Below are 25794 nucleotides of genomic sequence, written 5' to 3'. Positions count from 1 at the left end.
GATTCTCCCACTCCAGACAGACGCAGGTTAAGATCTTTCCTGGTAAGCCAGCTCATGGGCTACACAGAATATTAGAAATGGGTTAGATCAATATGTAAGAGCTAGCCAATAAGAGGCTGGAACTAATGGGCCAGGCAGGGTTCAAAAGAATACAGTTTCCGTGTAATTATTTCGGGGCATAAGCCATGCGGGCAGCCAGGTGCCGGGGACGTAGCCCTGCCGCTCCTATTACAACAGAACCTATCAGTGATCTCAGTGCTGGTGGGACCCTAGGCACCCTGTGATCCAGGCCTGAACCTGAAGATGCTGCTGCTGGACCATGATAGTCAGATGGCCAAGACTGCGGTTAGGAGTCTTCCCACACAACCTCGGCTTGTAGAATAGAAAACAGGACTCCGCCTATTGGGTAACACAAAAGCAAGGACTCTGCCTTGGAGCTTAGTGCCAGCCTTAATAGTCCCTAAGGCAGGGGTTCTCAATCTGTGGGCTTCGACCCCTGGGGAGGTCAAATGACCATTTCACAAGGGTCACCTAAGACCATTGGAAAACACAGATGCTTACATTACAATTCATAACAGTAGCAAAATTACAAAAATACTAAGATGTTATTATAGATGAGACTTGGTTCTGTACTGATTGTTTTTTGGAAGAGAAACATAGAGGTTTACCATACTTCCTACTTCTGTATATAGCTAAAACTTTCCACTACAACAGATGAAAAACTAAGTGTGGTGATTCATGCTGCAACATTCATTCAGAAGGAGAACCAAGAGGACCGCGCCTTCCTGGGTTACAGACAAGTTCTGGGTCAATGTGGGGTACAAAGTGAGACCTTTGTAGTTGTTGTGAATTGTGAAGGAACATCGGAGGAAGAAAGACCCTAAAGGATGTAACAAACTCAGCAGCAGGGTGGATCAGCCTCTGATGGACTGACTGCCTAGCAGCTTCGCAAGAACACTTTTATTGATTGTTACAGAACAAAAGGCCTTTTAGCAAGTCAATCCCTGCATGCCGAAGTCTCTTCTCTGATCTAGAAGTTGTCCTTACCTAAGCAAACACAGTCATTCTAAGAATTCAGGTTTGCCAGGAATGTCTTATGACTGAGGTCATGCTAAGGTTCTGAAATTTCCTAAGAAAGAGCAACCTTATAACTCTCAGGTGACAATCACTGATTATCTGCCAGAGATTACCTCAAGGTCTAAGCGGCTAGCACTCCAGAGTAAACCTTACCTAAAAAGATAGATAAATAAATAAAAACCAAACAGTCCTGTAAAAATGTACTGCCCTCCTTCGCTTTTCCTGGCTGTTCTTGTCTGCCTCTATGACCAAGTTATTATCATAAAACTTTTCTTTAGATGTCTCCTTCTCGTCCTAGTCATTAAATATTAGTGAGTGTGCTGGTATATGCGGTGTGTAGGGCCTCTTCTTTATTAGTGATTGATGGGGTAGGGCCAGTCCATTGTGGGTGGGGCCAGTCCTGGGCTGGTGGTCCTGGGTTCTATAAGAAAGTAGGTTGAGCTAGTCGGTAAGCAGCACCTCTGCATCAGCTCCTGCCTCCAGATTCCTGTTCTCACTTCCGTAGATGATGAACACAGATATGGAAGTGAAAACCAAATGGATCCTTTTCTTCCCAACTTGATTTTTGGTCATAGTGTTTTGTCACAGCACTAGACTAAGACTATTACGGTTCACGTGGGTCCATTGAAAGAAAGCTCACAGACACCTGAGAACGAATTTAGCCTTTTGAGACTGCAGGGGTCCTCAGCCTCTATAAACTGAAGCACTTTTCCCAGGGCATTTACAATTATGCTAGTCGATCTCCATATGCTCAAACCATCTGAATGAAGCTTCCAAAAATACAATGCCAAGCACAAAGTCTCTATGGAGGGGTGTGCAGTGGTTTTCAGGGTTTCCCTGCCAGCTGAGTTTTGCATAGGCTTTGTATTCTTGTGATACTCTGAGACAAGATTCACACAGGGCAATAAAAGGTATCTGTACAATAAAGGATGGATTTGGGCTAGGTGCTAACACCAGAGCTAGGCCAGCAGGGGTGGGGAGTAGTGTTAGGGCTAGTTTCTAACTCTATGGTGCCAGGCCAGGAGGAATTCTGCTACACTAAGACAGTGTGTCTTAGAATTTGTTTCCGCTGGGCAGTGGTGGCACATGCCTGTCATCACAGTACTCAGGAGACAGAAGCAGGCGGATCTCTGTGGGTTCGAGGCCATCCTGATCTACAAAGAGAGTTCCAGGGCAGCCAGGAACTCAGAGAAAACCTGTCTCGAAAAAAAAAAATGTTTTCAGTTGCTGGCCTACCTTTATCCTTTTATCCTGAGTAATTTCTAAATCCTATTCTATAGTAAATGAATGTACTAATTAAGAGTTTCTCAGTGGGAAACATGGCAAAATTCTAGTCTGTTTATTTCTTGCTTGGACTTAGACCTTACTCCTGTAGTTATGGCTACGTGTTCAAACACTTTGGACAGGTCCTGCTCTGGAAGCCAAGATGAGGCCCATGAAGCCAAGGGAAAACTTTGGGCTGAGCCTTTAAGAATCCACTAGTCAGAACACTCAGTTACAATTTCTTCAGAGTAAGGTCTCTATTGGTCCCTCTGGTGGTGTTAGTGAGCTGTACCAAGAGGATGGACTGCTATCTTCAAGATCATTCCCACCTGAAAAGTGGGAAAAGTGGGACATGACCAGATCACTTTCTTTTTTTCTTTCTTTCTTTCTTCTTCTTCTTCTTCTTCTTCTTCTTCTTCTTCTTCTTCTTCTTCTTCTTCTTCTTCTTCTTCTTCTTCTTCCTCTTCCTCTTCCTCCTCCTCCTCCTCCTCCTCCTCCTCCTCCTCCTCCTCCTTCTTCTTTTTTTTTTTTGTTTTTGAAAATAAGGTTTCTCTGTGAAGCCCTGGCCATCCTGGAACTATCTCTGTAGACCAAGCTGGCCTCAAACTCAGAGGTTTGCCTATCTCTGCCTCTGGAGTACTGGGACTAAAGGTGTGTGCCAATACTGCCTGGTATGACTAGAGCTTTCTTACCAATTGCAGCAATTTTGTTGTTATAAATACTTTTTTCTGGCCGTTGTAAGGTGTTTATTTACTTTTCAACCTTGCCTAAAATTGTTTTCTCATACTGGAATTCGGAGAAAGGAGAAAATGTTCCTGTCAGAGAGGCTCACAAATCAATGCATTGCTCATTTGATAGTACAGCCAAAGAGTACCTGGTAAGCCTTTTAGAACACGAACATTATAATGAAATAGCTTGTATCCCCCTTAAAGGCAACATTCACTAAGCCACCTACTTGTAATTGTCAAGCCCTCAGCATCAGAATGGGTATTTAGGGGCGTTTGAGAGCGGAGTTTGTGTTCCAGATTTTCGCCATTTTAAAGTTTGGTCTTGCTACGTCACTTAACTTTTCTAGGGCTGTTTCTCTGTAAAATAAATTGGGCAGTTGCAAAAGACATAAAAAAGAGATAAATGTAAAATTCTTGGAATTCATTACTATTTGATAAATTTAAGTCTTGGGGTCTTGATCACATTGCATTACATTTCTTTCTAATGCTAGCTTTCTTTACAGAGGCCTGGCTTGGGGCACGCCATGTGGGTTTCAGGGACTCAGAATGAGTTTGACTTCCTTACCAAAATACTTTACGCAGACTGTAGTGTTTATTTGCGTCGGTTTGGGGAAAACTGGGAAGCAGGGAGTCAATATTTTCCGAAAGCTTCTTTTAGTCTACAATCTAGCCACGCCGTCCCCGCTACCCTACCCCACCCCAGCTTCCCTCAGAATCCACAGCGCCCAAGCGCGTGACCTCAGAACATAACAGGAGGCAGGAGAGCCTGAGAAGAAAGTCACCAGGTACGTCAGTCACATCATCTTTTCCTCACGTGGCCTGTGATGCTGTAAATCTCAGGAGATCGCTTCTACTGTCTTCCTAGGTTCTTCAGAAGAGGACGCAGCCTAACAGACAGGCGTGCACCTGCTCAGCGACCCCGCCTCCGAAGCAAGAGGGCGGGGTTGTGCGGGAGGCTCGCTTGCTGCTGCAGAGCCCTCTGGGAATTGTAGTTCTGGATAGCGGCGCTTTGACAGAGGCGGCCGGCTGTGTGCGCCTAGGACTCCATCCCCCGCCAGCCCCCGCGGCTTAAGTCGTTGCCTCTTCCTGTTTAGGGGACAAGTCGCCCGACGGCCGACAACTGCGAGGTCTGCGAAGGGATCCTCGCCTCCCGATCGGGTTTTCCAAGGTAGAGGGATTGGCCTGCTGAGGTACGGCACGTTCTCGCTCCTGACAAACTCACCCTGGGACAGCCTGAGAGAGAACCCAGGCGAGGCGGGAAGGGTTGAGCTTGCGGTCAACCGGCTGTCCCTACGGAGGGGTCTTTGGGATGTGGGGAGAGCCAAGCCCTGGGTCAGAGTGGCTGTCCCAGAGAGCTCGTGTCCCTCGAGTGGGTCGAGTGCGGGGAGTCCGCGGGGCTGAGGAAGTCCGGGTCTGCCCGAGTCTCCAGAAAAAGGCAGGGAGGGTGACAGCAGATCAGCATCCGAAGCCGGGATGAGAGGACTGTTGGGATAAGAACAGAAGTGTCCTGTGAGAAAGAGCTAGAGAGAGAGGAATCGAGAGCGGAAGCCTCCTGGTGTCTCGGACTACAGCCACTGGTGTTCCGACCACACTGGTGGTATGGGTATTGCTCACTTGTGTTTGTACACGTTCTGGAGATACATCCCAGGGCTTGGTAGGTGCAGTGAGATCACTGTTCTGCCAAGCCATTTCCTAAGCCCGTGAACGAGTGCCCTGATAGTGGATGGCATGATGTGTTGGCTGTCTTTGCAATACTGGAGCTGTGGGGCAGCTAGGCAAATGCCTACTCCTCGCCTTACAAATCAGGAAACAGATCCACCGAGTTGGAAACTCCGCTTATCGTCAATCAGTTATTAGCCAGCTTGTCCAAAACCTAACTGTGGTGATCGTTTGGCAGCGCCATCTGTATTGCGGAGATAAGTAGATCCGAGTGCCTTTTTCCTTTTCGGTGCCTTCAGATATGACAAAGAACTGGCATGCAGAGTAGTAGGCAAAACGATTTTGTTTGTTCATTATTTACTTTGGGTTTTGTTGTTTGTTTTCAACAAAACTTTTCAGTAAGTCAAATGACCCTTGTGAATTAAAGAGAAATTAATATGCCATAGAAACAATTACTGCCAGATAGACTTGGGGTACACCTATAATTCCTGGACTCAGGAGAGTGAGGCAAGTGGAGGGATGGTCTCCGGTTAGATACATAAATAGGCTTTCTCAACCCTGAAAGCCAGAGGTGGAGAGATGACTGGTACCTAAGTGCTGATCTTGTGAGCATGAAGACCTGAGTTCTATCTCCAGCACCTTTGTAAAACACCAAAACCAGGCACTCTGCCGCAGTAGAGTCACCAACACTGGGAAGGTAGGAACAGCAGGATCCCCAGGGGCCTTGCTGGCCAACTAGTCCAGTGGAATTGGTGAGCTCCCAGTCCAGTGAGAGACCCTGTCTCAAAAAGTAAGGTAGAGGGAAGATACCTGACTCCAACTGCTGGCCTCCGCATGCGTGTGTGCACACACATGAACATGTACATACACATACGCTGCACAGACAAGAACAGTCAGCGACTTGCACGTTAACAAAGATGTCACATAATCTAATGCTAAGGAAATAAATTTACCTTGCATTCCCAGTTTTGCCTGCCAAAGCATTGAGAACAATCAGCTTTAGATTTCCTCTCAAATCTTCAGTAGTGTGTACCTATTGTACACATAAAAATATCCTGTTGTGGCTTTATAATACCGTAAGCATTCAACAAGGGTAAACTCAGGAAGACAGTACTGCCAACTAATCCCTTGAACTTCAGTACACGACTAGTAGTTTCTCTTTATCCAGAACTTACGAGGAGCTAGTGTTGCTGGTGTGGGAGGAGAGGTTCTTTGGTGCCATAATGTTGCTTTGGTGATTTTTAAACTGCACTGTGTCCAGCACTGCCAGATTTTAACATCCTTTGAAGAAAACTACTTCATCAGAATATAAAAATGTTCTACCAGGGACCTCAGAACTGTGGACTCATGACTATTAGCTATGAACACACTGGTAAATTATTCATAAGGAAGGAATTTAGGTTAGTAGACTCTATAGGAGATTTATAGAGAAAACAGGTAGGCATATAGTAACAACTTCTATGTAAAATGATGTGATTCCCTTGCTTTATGCTATAGAGGTAGATGAACTCTTAGCAAATGTTCCTTGCTAATGACCATATTCTCCTCTTATAAAATGTTACTAGAGGCCCGGTGGTGGTGGCGCACACCTTTAATCCCAGCACTTGGGAGGCAGAGGCAGGCGGATCTCTGTGAGTTCAAGACCAGCCTGGTCTACAAGAGCTAGTTCCAGGACAGGCTCCAAAACCACAGAGAAACCCTGTCTTGAAAAAAAAAAAAAAAAACAAACAAAACAAAACAAAACAAAAAAAAGTGGAAGAGGTAGGTGGGCTATACCTTCCTATCTGTAAGCCAACTCTGCAGCACTGATTCATAAACTAAACTAAGACTGTGCCTGAGTTCAGAAAGAGTGGGTCCTTGTCATTCTTGGAGATATTCTAACTAGGGACTAAACACTACTAAGGTGGGAGAGTCGGAATCTTGAGGAAGATTTTCTATCGTTCAGCCTTATCAAGAAGTGGCTGACACTAAGGAAGTCATGACAGCCACTCAGGAACTGAGAGGTTCTAGGTGACCCACATATGAATATTTATTTCAAGCAATTTACTATGTTGTGGCATAGTAAAACTGGCGATTCACCACAAAGAAGCCCAAAAGTTGATTTAAATAAAAAAGAAGAAGTCCAAAGTTCTTATTGCCTTTTTATCAAATATTTAATAATTTTTAGAAAAATGAGTGTAGAACTTGGTTGTTTCCAGTTCTCTTAATCAATTAGTTTGAACTTCAACTTCCCCTGAAACACTGTTCCATAAGCAATTTAATGGTTTTTAATAACGAGTAAAGCTATAATACTCTATTTGATGAAGCAGGTTGAAAAGGGAGTAAGTGTTAAGTGTAAGTTAGAATGCAGAACAGTCTATTGATGACAAAAATGCTCACCATTCATATAGTAACTCTTTGCTGCAGTCTTAACAATGATATAATTGGTGGGCATTAAACCAGCAAGGTGATGTAGATAGACATCTAGTTCTAGTATCTTAATCTCTGGGCTTTAAAACAAAGCTCTAAATTCAAAATTCAAGACTCTCTCTTGGGGGTAGGGGGCGTTTCTAGACAGGGTATCTTTGTGTAACAGCCCTAGATGTCCTGGAACTCAAATTTGTAGACCAGGCTGGCCTCAAACTCACTGAGGTCCACCTGCCTCTGCCTCCCAAGTGTTGGGATCAAAGGTGTGCACCACCAGGCCTGGCCAAAGTCAAGACTCTTAACCCAAAGCTAAGTTAATAAGAGTTCCTGGTTGTTTAAAACTAGTTTTAGTATGGGGTACTGCCATTTTTACTTTCAAGGTTTATGTGGAAAATAATTACCAAGGCTGGAGAGATGATGATTCAGGGTTATAGTAGTGAGAGCATTTAGGAGATGTGATTAGTACCTTATAAAAGGGCCGAAGGGGTTGAGCCGGAAGTCCCACTTTGCCTATGTGGGAACATAGCGAGAAGGAGCCACCTGGAAGCAGAGCTCAGGCCCTTACCAAACACTCAAACTAAGAAAAGTAAGCTCTAAATCTGCTGCCTATAAATCACTCACGCCAGGTGTTTTGTGAGAATGACATGAAAAGACCAAGATGGGTCCTGAAAGGACAGCAACAGCTTACCTAATTTGTGTGATATTGAAGTAAAAACAAATGAGGTAAAATGAATGTCAGGATTAAAATGGCGGAGGTTGGGAACACTAAAGATAAGAAATGAAAGGGCTTGCAGCTGGGTATGAGATAGCCAAGCTGACCAGATAAGAGGAGGGACAGGGTCTGGAAAAAAACAACAGAGTTGGTCTTGGCAGGCTCCACCTGGCTCCCACCAAGCCCCCTCCCACCACCACCCTGAGAACATAGCCAAGGCACTGTTGCCCTTTTATCTCTTCTTGCATTTAATTGCAACAAACTAAATTGTAAGAATGGCTTTCAATAAAGCCCTGGCTACTAAATTCCTGCTCCTACCTGCATCTTAAGGGGATGGGGCTTTAAGTTAATCTATGACCTGCATACGTGACTTAGTATGGCAAACGTCACAGAGTTACTAGAAAGGAGACTATGGCTGATTAATGTGTGACTATAATTCAAGCTGACTCCAACCTCAGGCAGCAGGAGCTGGCCTTGCTGTGCTTGGTGGTAGCATCATGGACAAGAGGCTGGGACTGCTTGCCTTCAGTGTTCTCTGCTTCCAATCTGAAGGACCTAGACATTCTAACACCCTCCTTAGAAATATCCATAAGCAAATCTGTAGTATCTATGCTAAGATGATGACATCAATTTGCAGAAAGACTGGGTTGTGGTAAGATAAATATTACTTTGGACATAAGCATTCAAAGAGTGTATGTTCTTTCTCAGAGGTTGATATTAGTTATTATCTAATACATGGATATATGTTATAAAATTTCAGATACTCTATATGGCTTACTAGGCCATAGAGTGACTTTCTTTTTTTTTTCTGAAAAGGGGCAGAAAGAAATTATTTAAGCTTATTCAGCCATTGCATGTCAGCAATTACTCAACCCCGCTTTTTAGTGTGATAGAGAAAATGGAAATGGGAGTGCATGGCTAGACTCTAGTAACTTTTTTTTTTTGGTTTTTCGAGACAGGGTTTCTCTGTGGTTTTGGAGCCTGTCCTGGAACTAGCTCTTGTAGACCAGGCTGGTCTCGAACTCACAGAGATCCGCCTGCCTCTGCCTCCCAAGTGCTGGGATTAAAGGCGTGCGCCACCACCTCCCGGCTACCTCTTCCACTTTTAAGCAGGTTTGGTGTTACTCTCATTTGGCTGTTGTCCTTTCTCCTGCTGTAATGATCCTGGCAGGACTGGTGGTGACTAGGGAATAGCCTTGAGACCAAGCGGGGGGGGCGGGGGAGCTTGCATCAGGAAAGATTTGTCTAAACTAGTTACCTTAAAGAAAATAAACCCCTTGTGTTTAATTTCTAATAATGGACACATAGAAAGGTAATTTTGTCATCTTAGTCCTATCTATGGTTTAGAGGTGAAATCTGTTCTGGCTGCTGTTGGTCTTGTATGCACAATCTAGATGATGAAGACCTGCTTGTCCAGATGGCTCTTGGGTCTTTCGGAGCACTTAAGTGTCGCAGCGTAGAGGAAATGGCATCGGGCATCCACTGATCTGACCTCAGTCCCTGCTGGGGCTTTATTAGCTAAGTGATCTAGGACAAGTTTCTTCTCGGAACTTCACTTTCTTTTTCTATTTTCCCTTATTCCTTCCTTCTCTTCTTTCCCCTTCTTTCCTTGGAATGTGAAAGTAATTTGTTTTTCCCGAAATTCAGCAGTTTAAACAGCATCATACAAAACAGAAGACAGTGGGAAGCATTCAGTAAGATATAGCAGTAGCTCCATCTCCAATCCCATAGCTTCTCATCCTCACCCCCTCTCTACCCCATTCCCACCCCGTCTACCCCATCTCCACCCCGTCTACCCCATCTCCACCCCCTCTACTCCATCTCCACCCCGTCTACCCCATCTCCACCCCGTCTACCCCATCTCCACCCCCTCTACTCCATCTCCACCCCTCTACTCCATCTCCACCCCCTCTACTCCATCCCCACCCCTCTACTCCATCCCCACCCCCTCTACCCCATCTCCACCCCTCTACTCCATCTCCACCCCTCTACTCCATCTCCACCCCCTCTACTCCATCTCCACCCCCTCTACTCCATCTCCCGTCCCCTCTACTCCATCTCCACCCCCTCTACTCCATCTCCACCCCTCTACTCCATCCCCACCCCCTCTACTCCATCCCCACCCCTCTACCCCATCCCCACCCCCTCTACTCCATCCCCACCCCCTCTACTCCATCCCCACCCCCTCTACTCCATCCCCACCCCCTCTACTCCATCCCCACCCCTCTACCCCATCCCCACCCCCTCTACTCCATCCCCACCCCCTCTACCCCATCTCCACCCCCTCTACTCCATCCCCACCCCCTCTACTCCATCTCCACCCCCTCTACTCCATCTCCACCCCCTCTACTCCATCCCCACCCCCTCTACCCCTTCTCCACCCCCTCTACTCCATCCCCACCCCCTCTACTCCATCTCCACCCCCTCTACTCCATCCCCACCCCCTCTACCCCATCCCCACCCCCGTTCTACCGACAGATGCATCCTTTCCTTTTCTCTAAGGTTCCTCCAAAATGGCATGCAGCTGACTTCTCTAGAAATGAATTCTTTTCCTTTAGTACTATTTTGTTTGTGATTGTTCAATAATTCTATGAAGATCAACCTTTTATTTCTTTTTCCACTTTAGAACTTATGCTCTTTATACCAAATGACAGCAAATTACATTGAACAGATCAATAGTGGATAGCATGGTGCTAAATGCTTATGCATACGAATTAATTTATTTCATAGAAACACTTTTATGGGTTTGAGATTTTTTTTTTCAAACAAATTTTCCCAAAGTCACTCTTTTTTTCTCTTGACCCTTCACCTCATGCCATTTTTCTGATGAGAGGCTGTTGTTTTCCATGCAATCATCTTTCCAATTTCTAAAACACTTTTTTTAACCGAAAGAATTTTATGATTGTGTAGGTTATAACAGAATCCTAGAAGTAACTAGCCTACAATATGTTTACAGCTTTCGCAAGCTTTTAATTCCATTCTGCTTCACTAATTAATTACAAATGTTTCTCTCCTGGGTATTGTATATGGAATGTTTTTACTCATTACCTCAAGAAGCCATTTTTAAAATGGGTCATATTTGCACTTTGGAATATTAAGGAAACAATGGAATGTGAGTCCTCACTGTATAAGTAGGTGAGTGTCAGTTGTGACGTAAAGGAAATAGCACTGGGTACCAGCGTGCCTGCTTTCATTCTTCTCTGTGGCTTTGCTAGCTAACTGATAAAGACAATTTCTTTTCTGTCTTCAACTTCTTCTTTCTGTTTCTTCCATCTTTCCGTAATCTCACTCTCATTTTAGCAAGGCCAACTGACATCCAATAATCTCTCTAAATTTCTCCTCTTTCTAAGTAGAATTCAATTCTTAGTTAAACTAATCTCTGAGTGTTAAAAAGACTCATTTTCTCTGAATTCAGGCATGTCTTCAGTTTAGAAACTAAACAGAGTGATAGCTGGGTTTCTAGACTGTGCTGCAGAAAAGAATTTCAGGAAGAGTCAGCATGACAAAGATTTCAATCTATCAGGAAGAGATTTTTAAACCTAGATTTAAGCATGGGTGTTATTAGAAGATAGCATAGGGAAAAGACAGTATGCCCAATATGTGAGCTTCTCTGGGAGGTGGAGGTTAAGCTGTGTGTGTGTGTGTGTGTGTGTGTGTGTGTGTGTGTGTGTGTGTGTGGTGGCTTCTGAAGTTACATCGTTCAAAGGCTTTTATTTTTCTCTTCTCTTTTGGAACATAAGATCATAGAGTGATCCATGAGGTGTGCTGGGTGGGAATTGCAGGCTGATAGGAAAAACTATAGGTCATAACAGTTGTATAAGGGAAATTAAGGCATTCTGTAAATGAAGTTTATATGCTTGTTGGTGAAATTCCCTAAAAAAGCACAGGTTTACACCTGGAAAGGATTAAGGCCATGAATATTCAAGTATACTTTGGCCTTAAGCATGGTTCATTGCTATTCTCATTTGAAATATCTCTATTAAAATAATATTATCTTTATGTAGGCAATCCCTATGGTAAATTTTGTTCATTTTGCTGCAAGCTTTGACTTTTAGCAGGTGAGTTTAACTGGACTCCAGGACTCCTTCACTTTTCACATCTCCTTAATCTAAGGGTTTTTTGTTGTTGATGGTTGGTTGGTTTTAAACTTAAGGCCAACAAGTGAACTGACTTATTTTATTACATAAAGGAAGTAGTTGAGCCCAGTTTGATCATGCTGGGTACAGCTTAGCAAATTTGAGACCAACAGGGCTACCGAGTGAAACACTCCTCTAAATAAATAAATGAAAGATCAAACTTCTTTTGCATTTCAATTCTTTTAGTAAAATTAATGTTATCAGAGATGCTACCATACTAATGGGATTCCAGTAACAGTTACCTTTAAATAATGTGTACTTTACAGCAGTGGTTCTCCAAACACTGTGTATTTTACATTAAAGCACTGGTTCTCCAAACAGTGCATACTTTACATTAAAGCACTGGTTCTCAACCAGTGAGTTGCGACCTCTCTAGTGATCACATATCAGAGATTTACGTTACAATCTGTAAAAGTAACAAAATGATCGTTATGAAGTAGCAATGAAATAATTTTATAGTTGCGTGTCAACACAACAGGAGGAACTGTATTACAGGGCCACAGCATTAGGAAGGTTGAGAATGTTCTTTTGCTTCACATTTGAAAGTGTACAGTGTGATGTATGAATCTACTCAAAAGACCAATCGATAAAACTTTTTAACCAGGGATAAATCTTGTTTTGTTTTTGCACATTCATGGCTATTGAAGCACTGTTCTCAATAGCCAGGTGCTAACTTGGATTACATCTTTCACTGATCTCTTCCTTAGCTGGTTTGGAACTAGGGCCCCGGACTAGTATAGACTTGCGCTAAAACTGAAATAATGAAGTGCACATTGATTGGCATTGGGTTGCTTGTTACTGGATTAGCAGCTGAGAGATTTAGGGGGTATTCTCTCAGATTTATAAATTGTATTTTTAAATTTATTGATGGTAGGAAATGGGGCTTAATTTTCTATTTTTCTTAGCGCCTCTTTACATTGTAGGTTCTCAGGGAAGCACTTGTTGAATGACTGACTATGTTTGGGGTTCACGTAAACATGGTTTAAGTAAAAGTAAAATGCTGCAGTTCCCCAAGTGCTGCAGTGGGCAGCAGGTCAGGAGACCCCCCCCGCAGGTCTGGGGGGGGCAGGCAGTGGGCAGCGGTCCCGGGTCCCGAGAGCAGCGAGTCCCAGGCAGGGACGGTGCAGTTCCCCAAGTGGCTGCAGTGGGCCTTGAGGGACAGCGAGTCCCACGAGGAGAGACAGACGGATAGGCACGCCACGAGACAATGCCACAGGTCTCGGAAGACGGCTGGTCCCAGGCAGAGAGCCACTGGGCAGGCGAGAGACAGAGACGTGGATAGGCACGCCACACAGAATGAGGTTGGGTATTTATTTAGTGAGTTATGGAGGAGAAAGGGGAGTAGCATGTGGAAGTTAAATATTTATTTTGGAATGGTATTTTTTTGCTCCTTTCTTTTTCCTCTTTTTGTGGGGATGGGGATCAAGCCCAGGACCTCTCACATCCTGTTCAAGCACTCTGCAGCTGAGCCACTCTTGGCTTTCCCTTCCAGTCTCTGAGATGTTTCTCTGGCAAGATACTGTTTAATGTATTTCTCTAGCATGTGTTTGTCTTTAGTAGTATTAGCGAGGACTTGGCTGACTTACATATTGGGCAGAAAAGCAGAACTAAAGAGGAAAGTGAAAGGGGAAAAACAAACAGAAAAAAAGCACATATGTGGGGAATAGAACAAGTCACTAGCATCTGTGTCACACAGTCAATGGCATGTTGGCGGCAGGTGCCCAAATGTTTATTATTAATGAAATTTTTATTTAAAAGGGAGAAGTTCAAAAGGTGACTTTAAAAAAAAAGAAAAGAAAAAACGTATTTTTATTTGTTTATTGCGAGGCATATCAATAAAACTGAACATTTCTCGATACAGAGTTCAAATGTATGCAGCACGATTTTTAGTCCTTATGTAGGTGGGTGTTACTGTTACGATACCATGGGAGGGAAATAGGGCACAGAGGTTAAATGGGTAGTGCTAAATCACACAGGTGAATGGGAGATCCTGGATTTCCTTTCAATCCTTCCATAAATATTACAGTTAGAAAATCAGGATACATTTGGCCAGGGTGTGGCTCAGGGGCTGAGCACTCATCCACCACCCGTCATATCCTGTACTCACCACTAGAGAGAAAGAGGGGGCTGGGGTGAAAGGCAAGGGAGAGAGCAGGAAAAGAATGAATGAGGAAAGCTGATGGAAGAGTCCATTAAACAAATCAGGAACATACACAGTAACAGGAAACGGGAGAAGGTGAAAGATAAAGCAAGGACGACGTGACAAAGATCAGGAAAGAGGCCCGGCTCCGGGGGGAAGAGTATCAGCTCTGGTTTGAACTACCTCAGTTCTGACATTCCGTGATTGTTCTTGTCCCTTTTATCTTTCTGTGTAGAATGACAATACTAACAGTAACTACAGGGCTAAGAAAAAATATGACAATTATTTTTACAGCTCACAATCAATTTTATTTTATGTATTCTTTGCATTTTATAGTGAAATAATCATACTGAAAACTGCATTAAACACACACACACACGGGGAGAGAAAGAGAGAGAGAGAGAGAGAGAGAGAGAGAGAGAGAGAGAGAGAGAGAGAGAGAGAGAATGTGTGTGTGTGTTGTAGAGCACATATCCCTGTAACTGGAATTAGATTGAAGAAGTTGAACACTGCTATTGCAAGATGTCCTGTCTTTCCTGTATAACCTCTTCTTGCCCCTCTAGTGTGTTCTCTCGCCATCAGAAGCGATGCTCTTTTGCCTAGATAATTTCTTGGTAGGGAGTTGTCTTGTGCATTGTTAGATGTTTGGCGATCTCACTGATCTCTGCCCCTTATGTGCAGTACACACATCCTCCCCCAAGTCATACCAATTAATTAGGTGATGTCAAATCTTTTTTATATTTCTCTGATCTACATCTCTTTATGTGCTCTTTGTGATAGAACAGACGGCAGGACGGGGTAGTAGCAGGGAGCAGGGAGCTCCACTCAGCTTTTGTATTTCTTTTTCTATTTTCATTAAATATTGCTTGGGGAACCTGACTGAAGAAAGAGATGTAGCTGAAGTTCTTTAAGATCTTTTCTGAACTGGAAGTTACCTTAGATTCTATATGCTACTCCTATTGAAATACAGACTTCGATTTTAGATAATTTTAATTGTACAGGTCATGATTTTTCAATGAAAATAGAATAAGCAAAACAAAACATTTGAGCAAATGAGTTATTCTAGAGTATAACATTTGGTTTATGTTATATTTCATATGACACATAATACGTAATATATTTTAATGTCTTGAGATTTCGGCAATTCTAATATAATAAAAGTTCGGATCCAATACATGAGGAAGACAGTATAGACTCTATTCTTATTCTTCCCAAAGTTCTGTTTTCAACCATTTCTGTTAAACATGGGTACCCAGGGATGAGAGTAAAATACATTTTAAGCATTTTAAAGTAAAATTTCATATATACCAGTAATAATAAAAAGAAAACAGTTGTAACTTTTTAAGAATTGGTGATGGTCTGATTCTGGATATCTTTGAAGGAAAAGGCAGTGAGATATGCTAATGGATTAGATGCTGAGAATAAGAAAAAGCAGTCACTGATGATTCCAAGAATTTTGACCAGAGCGATTAGAAGGACAAGATCCTACTAGTTGAAGTTAGGAAAACAGGGTGTATATGGGTTTTTGAGGAAGAAAATCAAGTTTGGAACATCCTAAATTTGAGTTATGATTATATCCGGGTAACGGTGAGTAGCCAGTTGGATGTACAAGTGTGAGTTCAGGAGAGATGGTTGGCTATTAGTATTCCTGTAGATGCTGTCGTGCTTAAACCTGCCGAGCTTTCTAGAGCTGAAGTGTTTTACTTCATATCCCCTAATGTGATAGCCGCTAGCCACAGTGTAGAGAAAGCTCGACTTCCTTGTAAGAGAACAAAACCACTTACTTCTTGTACTTGAGCTAAATTCTGATAAAGCAGCCATTTCCTGCAGCTATTTCAATGTTTCTTTTCTTTACTGTCAACTTATCAGACTCCACTCCCTGTTTTTTAAACTTTTCAAGTAATTTTTAAAGTATTCTTTTCTAGTGTTGGGTCCAAATAACTGAATCTGCCATATTCCTAGAAATGAACTGAAACTGAAAGCTAAGAAATTTCAAGTTACTAATATTTGATAAATATGTCGATCATAAATCTCATTTAAGTCATGATGGTTTTTACCTATACTTCCAGGTTTGCTTAAGAGTTGGAGACCAATCTAGGTAACAGTGCACCATCTTCAAAAATGATTCCTTCAGCAAATTCCCACACTTTCCTATGTCTTTTTCATGCGAATATATTAAAAATAGTAAAATGTTTTTAAGATTAAACTGAATTACCCTTTTCTGGTTTATACAGGAGTAACTTCCTCAGTGCCTAGAGCCTGCGACAAATGGCAGATGTGGATAGTGACTCTAGGCATCTTATCTCTGAGGTAGACGATGAAGTAAATCCTGGACCCATGAATATCCAGTTTGATTCATCGGACCTGAGATCTAAAAGGTAAGACTTTGATGCATCTGTTTCCTAATTAGAGCTTCTAACAATCAAGACTAATAAATTACAGTCAAAAAGTTGACGAGAACTGATAATGAAATATGCTTTTTCTTTCAGACTTATTCTCTGATGTATGCGTATATGATGATATAAGTACTGTTTCCTCATTTCCATAGTCTTGTGTTTTGGAATAAATTCAGCAGGTCTGTTTTAATCAAGTAAGATGCATATGTGTAGTTGACTCAACAAGTGTTGATTACCCACTTCATGCAAAGTGATCAGATGCTAGAGATAGAAAAGGAATAGTCTTCACCTTCATTGACTTTAAATACCTGTGATAATTTAAAATAATTTGATGTTAAATAATCTGTCAGTTTATAACTGGAAACGTCAAAAGAATCCCCTGGGGAAAAAATGTAATAGTAAGTGAGCTTAGTGAAGTAGTCACTGAGTAAAAAGATGTTGCAGTAAGATGCTTGCTGTGCAGGCTGAGGACCTGAGATCGCATCCTAGCAACCACATAAGCTAGATGTAAGCCTATGCACACCTTTAAATGTAAGGATGTAGGGGTTAGAGGCAGGAGGATCGGTAGGACTTGCTGGCTGCCAGCCTAATCAGAAATGTGAGTTCCAGATTAATAAAGAGACCAGTGCCCTCTAGCCTCAGTGCATGTGCATGGTTGCAGGCACATATACCAAAGTGGTTACCTACCAAATAAGCAAAAATAAGACCAAAAGTGATGGCACACACCTATCATTCCAGCACTCAACAAGAGGCAGGGGCAGGAGGATTGTGAGATTAAGGCCAGCATAGGCTACCCAGTGATACCTTGTCTGTTTAAAAACAAACAAACAAGCAAAAACCCAAGGAACTAGCAAGATGGGTTAGCAGGAAAAGGCATTTGCCACTAAGCCTGCCTACTTGAGTTAAATCCCCGGGATTCACTGGTAGAGGGAGAGAACTTACCCAGTTGCCTCTTGAGTGCTGGATGATAAGTGTGTGCCATTACTTTTGGTCTTACTTTTGCCTATTTTGTAGGTAACCACTTTGGTATATGTGCCTGCAACTACGCACATGCACTGAGGTTAGAGGGCACTGTCCTCTGACCTCCAAATATGTACAATTGCACTTGCGGGTACTCACTCACTCACTCTCACTCACTCACTCAATAAATAAATAAATAAATAAATAATCAAATGCAAGGTAAAAATAAAATAGCCTACCAGTGAGAATATTAGCTAGAAAAAAATATAAAACATACTCAAAGTAGTTTTAACAGGAATATGCAAAATCTGTGAGAAAAACTAAAATGTTTCTGAAATATGTAAAATAGGATTTGGAGTATTTCATCAAATCTGAGGTGTTATTATCAATTGAATTTAAAATATACAAAGCTGGGCATAGTAGCACACGCCTTTAATCCCAGCACTTGGGAGGCAGAGGCAAACAGATCTCTGTGAGTTCAAGGCTGCCTGGTCTGCAGAGTGAGTTCCAGGACAGCCAGGGCTACACAGTGAGACCCTATGTTGAATAGATTAGATAGACAGACAGACAGATAGACAAATACATGCATACATACACACACACAAACATACATACATACATACAATATACATACAAATATACAAAGAGAAGCTGGAGAGAGAACTCAGTGGTTGAGAGTATTGGCTGTTCATTCAGAGGACATAGATTTGATTTCCAGGATCCACATGGTGGCTCACAACATCTGCAATTCCAGTCCAAGGAGATATGATGCCCTCTCTGACCTCCTTCAACACTAGGCATTAACACAGTGCACAGACATGCTGGCAGACAAAGCACCTATACACATAAGAAGATCATTTTAAAAAGCTTAACACACCCAAACACAATGGGTCTATGTGTATTATATATGTAAAAATCTGACTTGGAATTTTGCTTTATATTCACTGAAAGAACTCTTTGTCATATTTGTTATTTTCTCATTTATCTCTTATGTAACTGTAAATATAGTTTGATAATATAGACAAAGTGCATTGGTTAAGATATTACTGAAATTTAGAAAACCTGATTCTTCTGGGTTCCTTTTTGATTCAGAGTAGTCAGACAGGTTTTGTGTCCCATTCCTACCCCACCCCTTGCCAACCCACATGCAGAATTGTCCTTTTCGCCGTGGGGACAGTTGGTGGCTGTGATGATGCAACATTCTCTGATTTTCTCATTTGCTGATGAGGATGCTGGCAGGTCCCAGCAGGTGTCGTGGGAGGTCTTCTCACATAGGACTCCCTCTTCTTCCCTAGTGCGCCTTCAGTAGTTTGACTGAAATGGCCAGGGGTGACAGCTATTTGTCAGCACGCCCCCAGAACTCACTACCACGCTACTACCAGGCCAGCAGTGATTGAGACACGTTAAAGATTATCTTCTCTTAGAAATGTTGAAGGGTGTATGCTAAAAAGATAGAGAGCAATAAAATATGACTTTCAAAAGTCATATTCTACTCCTGGTAAAAAGAATAAAGATTATGCTTTTTAAATTTTAATCCAAGGGAGAGGCTTTGTTAGTAAAATGTTTGTCACCCAAACATGAGCAGCTGAATTTGGACCCCCAACACCCATGTAAAATTCAAGAACCTGTGGTGTGTACCTATAATCGCTGCACTTGGGGGCAGAGACAGATGGCATTGGGTAATCATCGGTGAGCTAGCTTAGCCAAATTGATGAGCTCCAGGGTCAGTGAGAGACCATCTCAGAAAAAAAAAAGTGGAAGCAATAGATGCCTGATGTTGACCTCTGGCTTTGCATACATGTGTTCACTATTTGTGGTCACATGTACACACATGCACACACATGAGCATGCACACACACATATACATAAATGTGCACACACCCACACAGATATGCACCCACAAACAAACAAACTTTACTCCACAGATTTAGTGTGATCCTGCTCCCGAATGCCCCAGCCAACTGTGAAGTTGCCGTGTATCAGCAATCCTACGACCACACACGCTGATTCATAGGGTCAATGTATGTGCAGCGCTGTGTAAGCTGCAGAGACTGAAAACAACAAAATGTCTTCTCTCCCAGGACTGGAAAACTAAATTATGTCATATTCATACAATGGAATATTTTTTTATTTAATACAAAGGAGGTGGCTTTATGATATATCCAAATGGAACAACTCTTCAACTTACTTTGTTAAAAGAAAAAAATGCAGAGCAAAATGTATAGTACACCACCATTTATGTAAAAATTAATCACTACATTATAGATAACACAGTATGTAGAAATGAAGTCTGGGGGAAGAAGTAGATGAGAAACTGAGCAGCTGAGGTAAGATAGATTGGTAAACAGTGTTAGCAAGAGCCTGACACCTATTCCATCCACTCTCATTCCCTTTCAGGGGCCTAGTCTAGTTAGGAGCTGCAGTCATCTCCAGCCTGGGAGTGAGAAGGGTTACTGTGCCTAGAGCGAGATGATACTGTTACCGTTTCCAGATACTTGACTTTTCAGCCTTCCCGTAGCTAAAGATGGTACTGTGAAGTTTATCACACAAGCAGTTTATCATTGTCATTAGTAGTGGCTATTAGAAGAAACAGAAGTTGATATTGTGAGTCTCACTTGTCTATTCCAGTATCAGTGAGTATAAACACTAATAAATGCTGACTGAATTCTTAGAGCTCTCGTGAAACTTCTAAGTTCTGTGATAAACAGTTGACCACTATGACAATAGAACGTAGATCATTAAAGTGCATTCCATGACAGTAAGTTGGCAGGAGTTCAGGTGCTTGAAAATTTAATCTCACAGGGTAATTTAAATGGAAATACCTTTTCTATAATGAAATTTGTCAAAAGAAGGAATCCACTATTTTCAATCCTGGCATGACTGGTAAGCATGTATGAAGGAAGGCAGCCACTTGTAAGAACTTAGCAGTCATTGCTTTTGCTTGTGAATTAATCAACAATTAAATTAAATAGAATCAAATTAATCAAACAATTAAACAGAATCAAATTTTCTGTTTGAAAATGCAGAGACTACTACTTGATGAGGAGAAATGTGTGTTATGATGTTTCTGATGAGATATGAATCCTCCCGCTCTCACATGTAAATAAAGCCCAGACACATTGTGTCTTCCCGTGGAAGATCCCACTTCTACAGCTATTACCAAGCTTCAATCCCTTGAGTCACCCTACTCTGCTATCTGTGTGCCATGTGTATAGTATAATTTGATGTCTCTTAACAGTGTGTTCGCCTTTTCAAATCAGGGTTCATTTAGTCTTATCTCATAGTTGTAAAATGAGGACTTTAAAGTGTCTATACTTCCCTAATATACATTGCCACATATCCCAGCTAGTTAGCACTCCTGACTGTAGTTAGTGCCAAGAATCAATCACCTTTCCTTTGGAAAACTGTGTGGCTTTGGGATGATGGTGTTATTCTTCTCTCTCCCACTAGGTGGCAATCAAATCTTATATTAGTTCAGATATAATTTAACTGCTATGGACTGAAGGATTGCATTTTGGTGAACTGGAGTCTAAATCAGGTAGAGGAGGGGTGTTGACATTATAGGATACATGTCATAAGCATTTTGGTCATTTAGGGAACTTTTATGAAAAGGCAAGGCTCCTTTTTCTTTAGCATGTGTCCTTCCTATACCATTTTTTTAAAGCCTGTTTTGGGGTAGAATGAGCAGTACAAATGTAAATGGAAGGGCAGAAAGGTCTAGAAGTATCCTGTGTTGTATGTGATACATTCTGTTTGGAATTAGCAGGCTTTTCTCAGACTTTAGGGACTACTAATGGAGCTGGTATTCAGGATTGCTTCCTATTTTTCCCACTGCTCTGTGTCTGTGCCCTGGGGAAGTTAAACATTCCAGACAGCCTACAAAGTTATGAAATGGTTGATTTAAAAATATTTTCCAGTGCTGGGAATTGAACACAAGGTCTTGTATATGCTTGGCAAACACTCAGCTATGAGTTGGTTTGGTTTAGCTGTCCCTTCTCTTTGAATCTTTCTGTTTTCTCTTCCCCTTTTCCCAGAGTTCAGGGCTTCCCTGTCGTTCATTGTAGGTCCAGGGATTCCCTAAGGCAGGAGCTCACTCAGGCTTTAACCCCTAGGAAGGCTTTGTGCACGTGCTTTTCTCCTCCACCTTACTTACCAGGACACAACTGTTTATTCTGGTAGGACTCTGTTGTCCACCGGTATTAGAATGGAAAATAATCAGATCTATTGGAGATATAATCTATTATTTACATGGTTGTTTTCAGTGAATTTTAACTCCGAAAATTCTCAAGATACCAAATCCTAGCCTCAGGGTTCAAGCCTTTGCTAATTGGTAGCATCAGCAGTGCTCTGATTAGGGCCTCGGGTAGGAGTGGCTCATTCAAACACAAAACATCCTCATGCCCTTCGAGCATGGAAGGTACCTCGTGGTGCCTTGCTTTTTAGAGTATCTACCAGTCTCTGTTTGTGGAGCAGCCTCTTGACTTCACCTGCCACTAATACCATCACTTTAGATCAGTCTACGTTGATAGATGGATATTTGTGGCCCTAGAAGAGAGGAAGACAAAAGCAGTTTCCTGAGGTAAAGTAAAAAGTTTAGATGTTGGCAGTGACTGGAAGTGAGTACCTGACGTTTGATGATTTTATACTTTGGAATTATTAGGCAACAAAAATGAGCAAAATTTGGAGAGTGGTAGACAGTGTTCTTAGCATACCCAAGGTCCTATATTTGATTTTAAACTCCCTAAAAAGAAGGGGGCGGATAAAAAGAGTATTTTTCCGAGGAGGGTTAGTTTGCTGTATATGGAGAGCTTGCCTTCAGTCAGTTTTAAAAAGATGGAGGGGACCTTGATTATCACTGGTAACGCTGTGCTGTGGTGAGCTAACAAATTGTGTTAATACCTCTGTCAAGCCCATCCCTCCTTCCTGTTTTTCCTCTACTTCTTCCCCTCTACCCTTCTCTCCCTCCTTGGCCCAGTTACTTCTGTACTTTTCCGCCTTCTCTTGTTACTTCTTTCCCTAAAAGAACTTAAAGAAAGCCATCTTGGTCTTAGTGTCAGATGTACCTTAACTTTATATGTGACTGCTACTTTGTTAGATTATGATTTATTTCTAGTCTCATTGAACTCCTTCTATCCTCTCAAATTCTTTGTTTCAATGTCTTCCCCCGCTTCTTTCTCTCCTAGATATGTTTTTAAAATTATCCCCTTCAGTATATGCCTGCCTGAGTTGTATTTCTTTAGATCTGTCAGTTCTGGTTTTGTTTTTTCCTCCACTTTCTGGAAAGTCTGTTGTACTTTATTATACTTTCTGCCTTTCTTGTTGACATTTCTAAGAGAAACCAGAAGATCACAAGGTCTTTGGGGGTTTAATTGATACTCTGCTCAAGTCAAAGATGTTTTGTTGAGCAGAAAGGAAATGAAGAGCTGAGGTACAGCCTTTGTCTGTATTAACTGCTCAGTATTAACGCCAGTGTAAAGTCAGAAGGGATTTGCTGCAGTGTTCAATAGTACCACAAAAGCCACCAAGCCGGTAGTGATAGCAAGAGATTGCTTTAAACAAATTGAAAACCAAATGATAATGATGCACCTAAAATGGGTATGGGAACTTGGGTAGCTAGCTTAGTCAGTGAAGCTCCTGCCTTACGAGCATGAGAACCCAAGTTTGAGCCCCAGAAACCACACAGTGTGGTTGGTGTGGTGATGCATGCTTGTGATCCCACCACTGTGGAGGTGGAGACCACTGGGGAGGGTTGAGATCTCTGGGGCACGCTGGCCAGCCAGCAGTTGAGTCCTAAGCCAGTGAGAGACCCTGTTTTTAAAAGCAAGGTTGGGCCATTAAGATGGCTCAGCAAGTAAGGTTCTCACTGCCAAGCTGGACAATGGATATGAGTGCCATCCCAGAACCTATGTGGTAGGAGACAGCTGACCACTGGGAGTTGTAAGTTGTACACACACACACACACACACACACACACTCAAGCATTTGCAAGATCCTCGTTTTCTCTTTTGTGTTTCACTTTAGCGTTGTTTATCTTGACACGTTGTCAGTATGCCCATTAAGGTTCTTTTTCTCTTACCACGTAGCTGACCTCTTGTTCTTCAACACTGGGGTTTTGTTTCCTAACACCAGTCTCTCTATCTGATAACCAGTGCTGGTCCTTTCCCTCCACTTCCCATGCAAACAGCTTATGCTCTTTTCTTCAATCCCAACTCACTCATTAGAAATGAGAAAGGGCACTGGACAGCTGGATCCTCTACATGTGAAAAAGATCTTTTATTGTTACATGCTTCCATTTTATTTCTTTTTCCTATGTTAAAACAGTACAGAGCTATAAAAGTGAACAGACTTTAGCCACACACAAGAGTATGGATGATTCTCACACACATAAGAAAATAATGTTTTTTAGACAGATGCCCTGCATGGTGGTACAAGCCTGTAATCCCAGGTCTTGGGAGCTAAGAGGCAAGAGGATTGTGAGTTCCAAACCAGCCTAGGCTACAGGAAATCCTGTCTTAAGACATCAGACAAAGAAAAAACTAGACAGAAAATTATACTATGTCTGATTATTATTCTTATGTAAAGTGCAAAAGGAAGTAAAACCAAAATTCCGATGTCCGTGCATGCTTCTCTGCCATACACCAAAATGTCAGCAGTGCTCATTTCCTTCCTTCCTTTAGTTCTGCAGTGTTTGCATTGCCCAGAGTCTAGGTGTGCTAGGCAGATGCTGTACTGCCGAGTAATTCCCCAGCACACCAGCCACTATTGCTTCAATAATGCTTACATTCCCTGCAACATAATACTTTTCTCATGAGAACAAAATAAAAAATACAACATTCTTATGATTTAGATCCAAACAAGATCCAGAGTTAAAATGATAAGCTGGCTTTCTTAAAAATGTGCTTCTATAGGGTGGTACACGTTTTCTTCCTTCCTCCTCTCCATTCTCCTCTTGCTTATTTTTTTCTCCTAATTAGGAAAAGTTTGGAAGGAAGATCATAGGGTTTCTAGTTTCCCTGGAAACATGAGGAAATACAACCCCATCATACAGAAACTAGCATTGCTAGAACTGTCCTCTGAGCTGTTTCCGCTATGGTGCGTTTAGACGAAATCCCAAGTATATACCAGTTCATTTGATCCCTTCAGGCGTAGCATGGCTTCCGTCCGTTGTTGTCTGGTTGTCTCTCTCTGTCCTTCCCTTTCTTTCTTTCTTCTATTCTCCTCTCTCATCATCATTTGTACTTTCTTCTTCCTCACTTCCCCTTCTTTCTCCAATTCTTCCTTTTGCCAGCAAATTTTAAGTTCCTACTGTGTGCTGGATGCTCTGTGCTTCCCTCTAGCAAACATTTTGAGAACATGAAGATACAACAGCTAAAAGTATTTTTTAAAATATGTGTGTGTTTCCAAAACTATTTTCCACCAGAAAAACACTGATTAAACCCATTCTGAGCCAACATTCCCAAGAACACTGTGGAATCATAGCCCTCTGAATGTCCACGCTGGTGCCCTTGCACCCCTAAAGGCTGGGATCTTGGGGTGGGAGCCACGCTATCGCTCCTACGTGCGCTGTGAGAGTTCATTCTGACCGAGGCCCAGGGACGTGTGATTATAAACATCCCCAAAGGGAAGGCCTGTGGAAATGTCCCCTGACGGAAATCTGATAATGGTGTGAAGAAGCTTCTGGTCCAGTTCTGAGTCCCCAAGGGGACCATACGTGCTTAGGGCAAGGGCTAGGTGATTATATTTCCGGCTCTGTGAGTGTACGGCCTCACCTTTGTCGTTGCAGGGTGGAAGGTAGCACAGACAGACACTCCATAATTGCAAGAGCCTTGCCGTGTTTTAATCCAGTTTTCCTTATGGAAACAGGCAGTGGACCTATTTTTTTTCTCCTGAACTACGAACTGCTGTTCCTGACCTAGCAGGAGACGTTCCAGGGAGTCTGGTATAAGCATCCTCTGATAATTCATTCTGCTGCCACCCATGAGGGAAAAAAAGCCTACTCACCTTAATTTCATGCCACACCCTTAATTATTTCTAGTAAAAAACATTTTGGGACTGGAGATATAGTTCACTTGTAGAATACTTGCCTCAAATACCCAAAGTCCTAGTTCAGTGCCCAGTACCACACACATACCCTTTCTAATTAATACTGCTCTTTTTACCAATCTCTAGCTACTCTCTAAAGTTCAAACCGTGGAAGCAAACCTAGAATTTGTTTGTTTTTTGTTTTTTTGGGTTTTTTTATTTTTATTTTATTTTTTATTAAAAATTTCCACCTCCTCCCCTCCTCCCATGTCCCTCCACCCCTCCCCCCCAGTCC

General features: G+C 42.2%; 1 protein-coding gene across 1 annotated transcript in view; it reads left to right on the top strand.

Annotated features, from left to right (window-relative positions):
- Nucleotides 1-4158: 4158 nt before the first annotated feature.
- Slc38a9 (solute carrier family 38 member 9) overlaps nucleotides 4159-25794 on the top strand; it is a 78953-nt gene continuing 57317 nt past the window's right edge. The window contains exons 1-2 of the mRNA XM_057789860.1: nucleotides 4159-4258; nucleotides 16356-16499. Coding sequence (XP_057645843.1) covers nucleotides 16390-16499 — 110 coding nt within the window. The 5' untranslated portion in view covers nucleotides 4159-4258; nucleotides 16356-16389. The remainder of the gene's footprint in view (nucleotides 4259-16355; nucleotides 16500-25794) is intronic.

The sequence above is a fragment of the Chionomys nivalis genome, chromosome 15, assembly GCF_950005125.1.
Source record: "Chionomys nivalis chromosome 15, mChiNiv1.1, whole genome shotgun sequence".
Classification (NCBI taxonomy): Eukaryota; Metazoa; Chordata; class Mammalia; order Rodentia; family Cricetidae; genus Chionomys; species Chionomys nivalis.
Note: the sequence above shows the minus strand (reverse complement) of the source record. Positions and strands in the feature narration are given on the sequence as shown.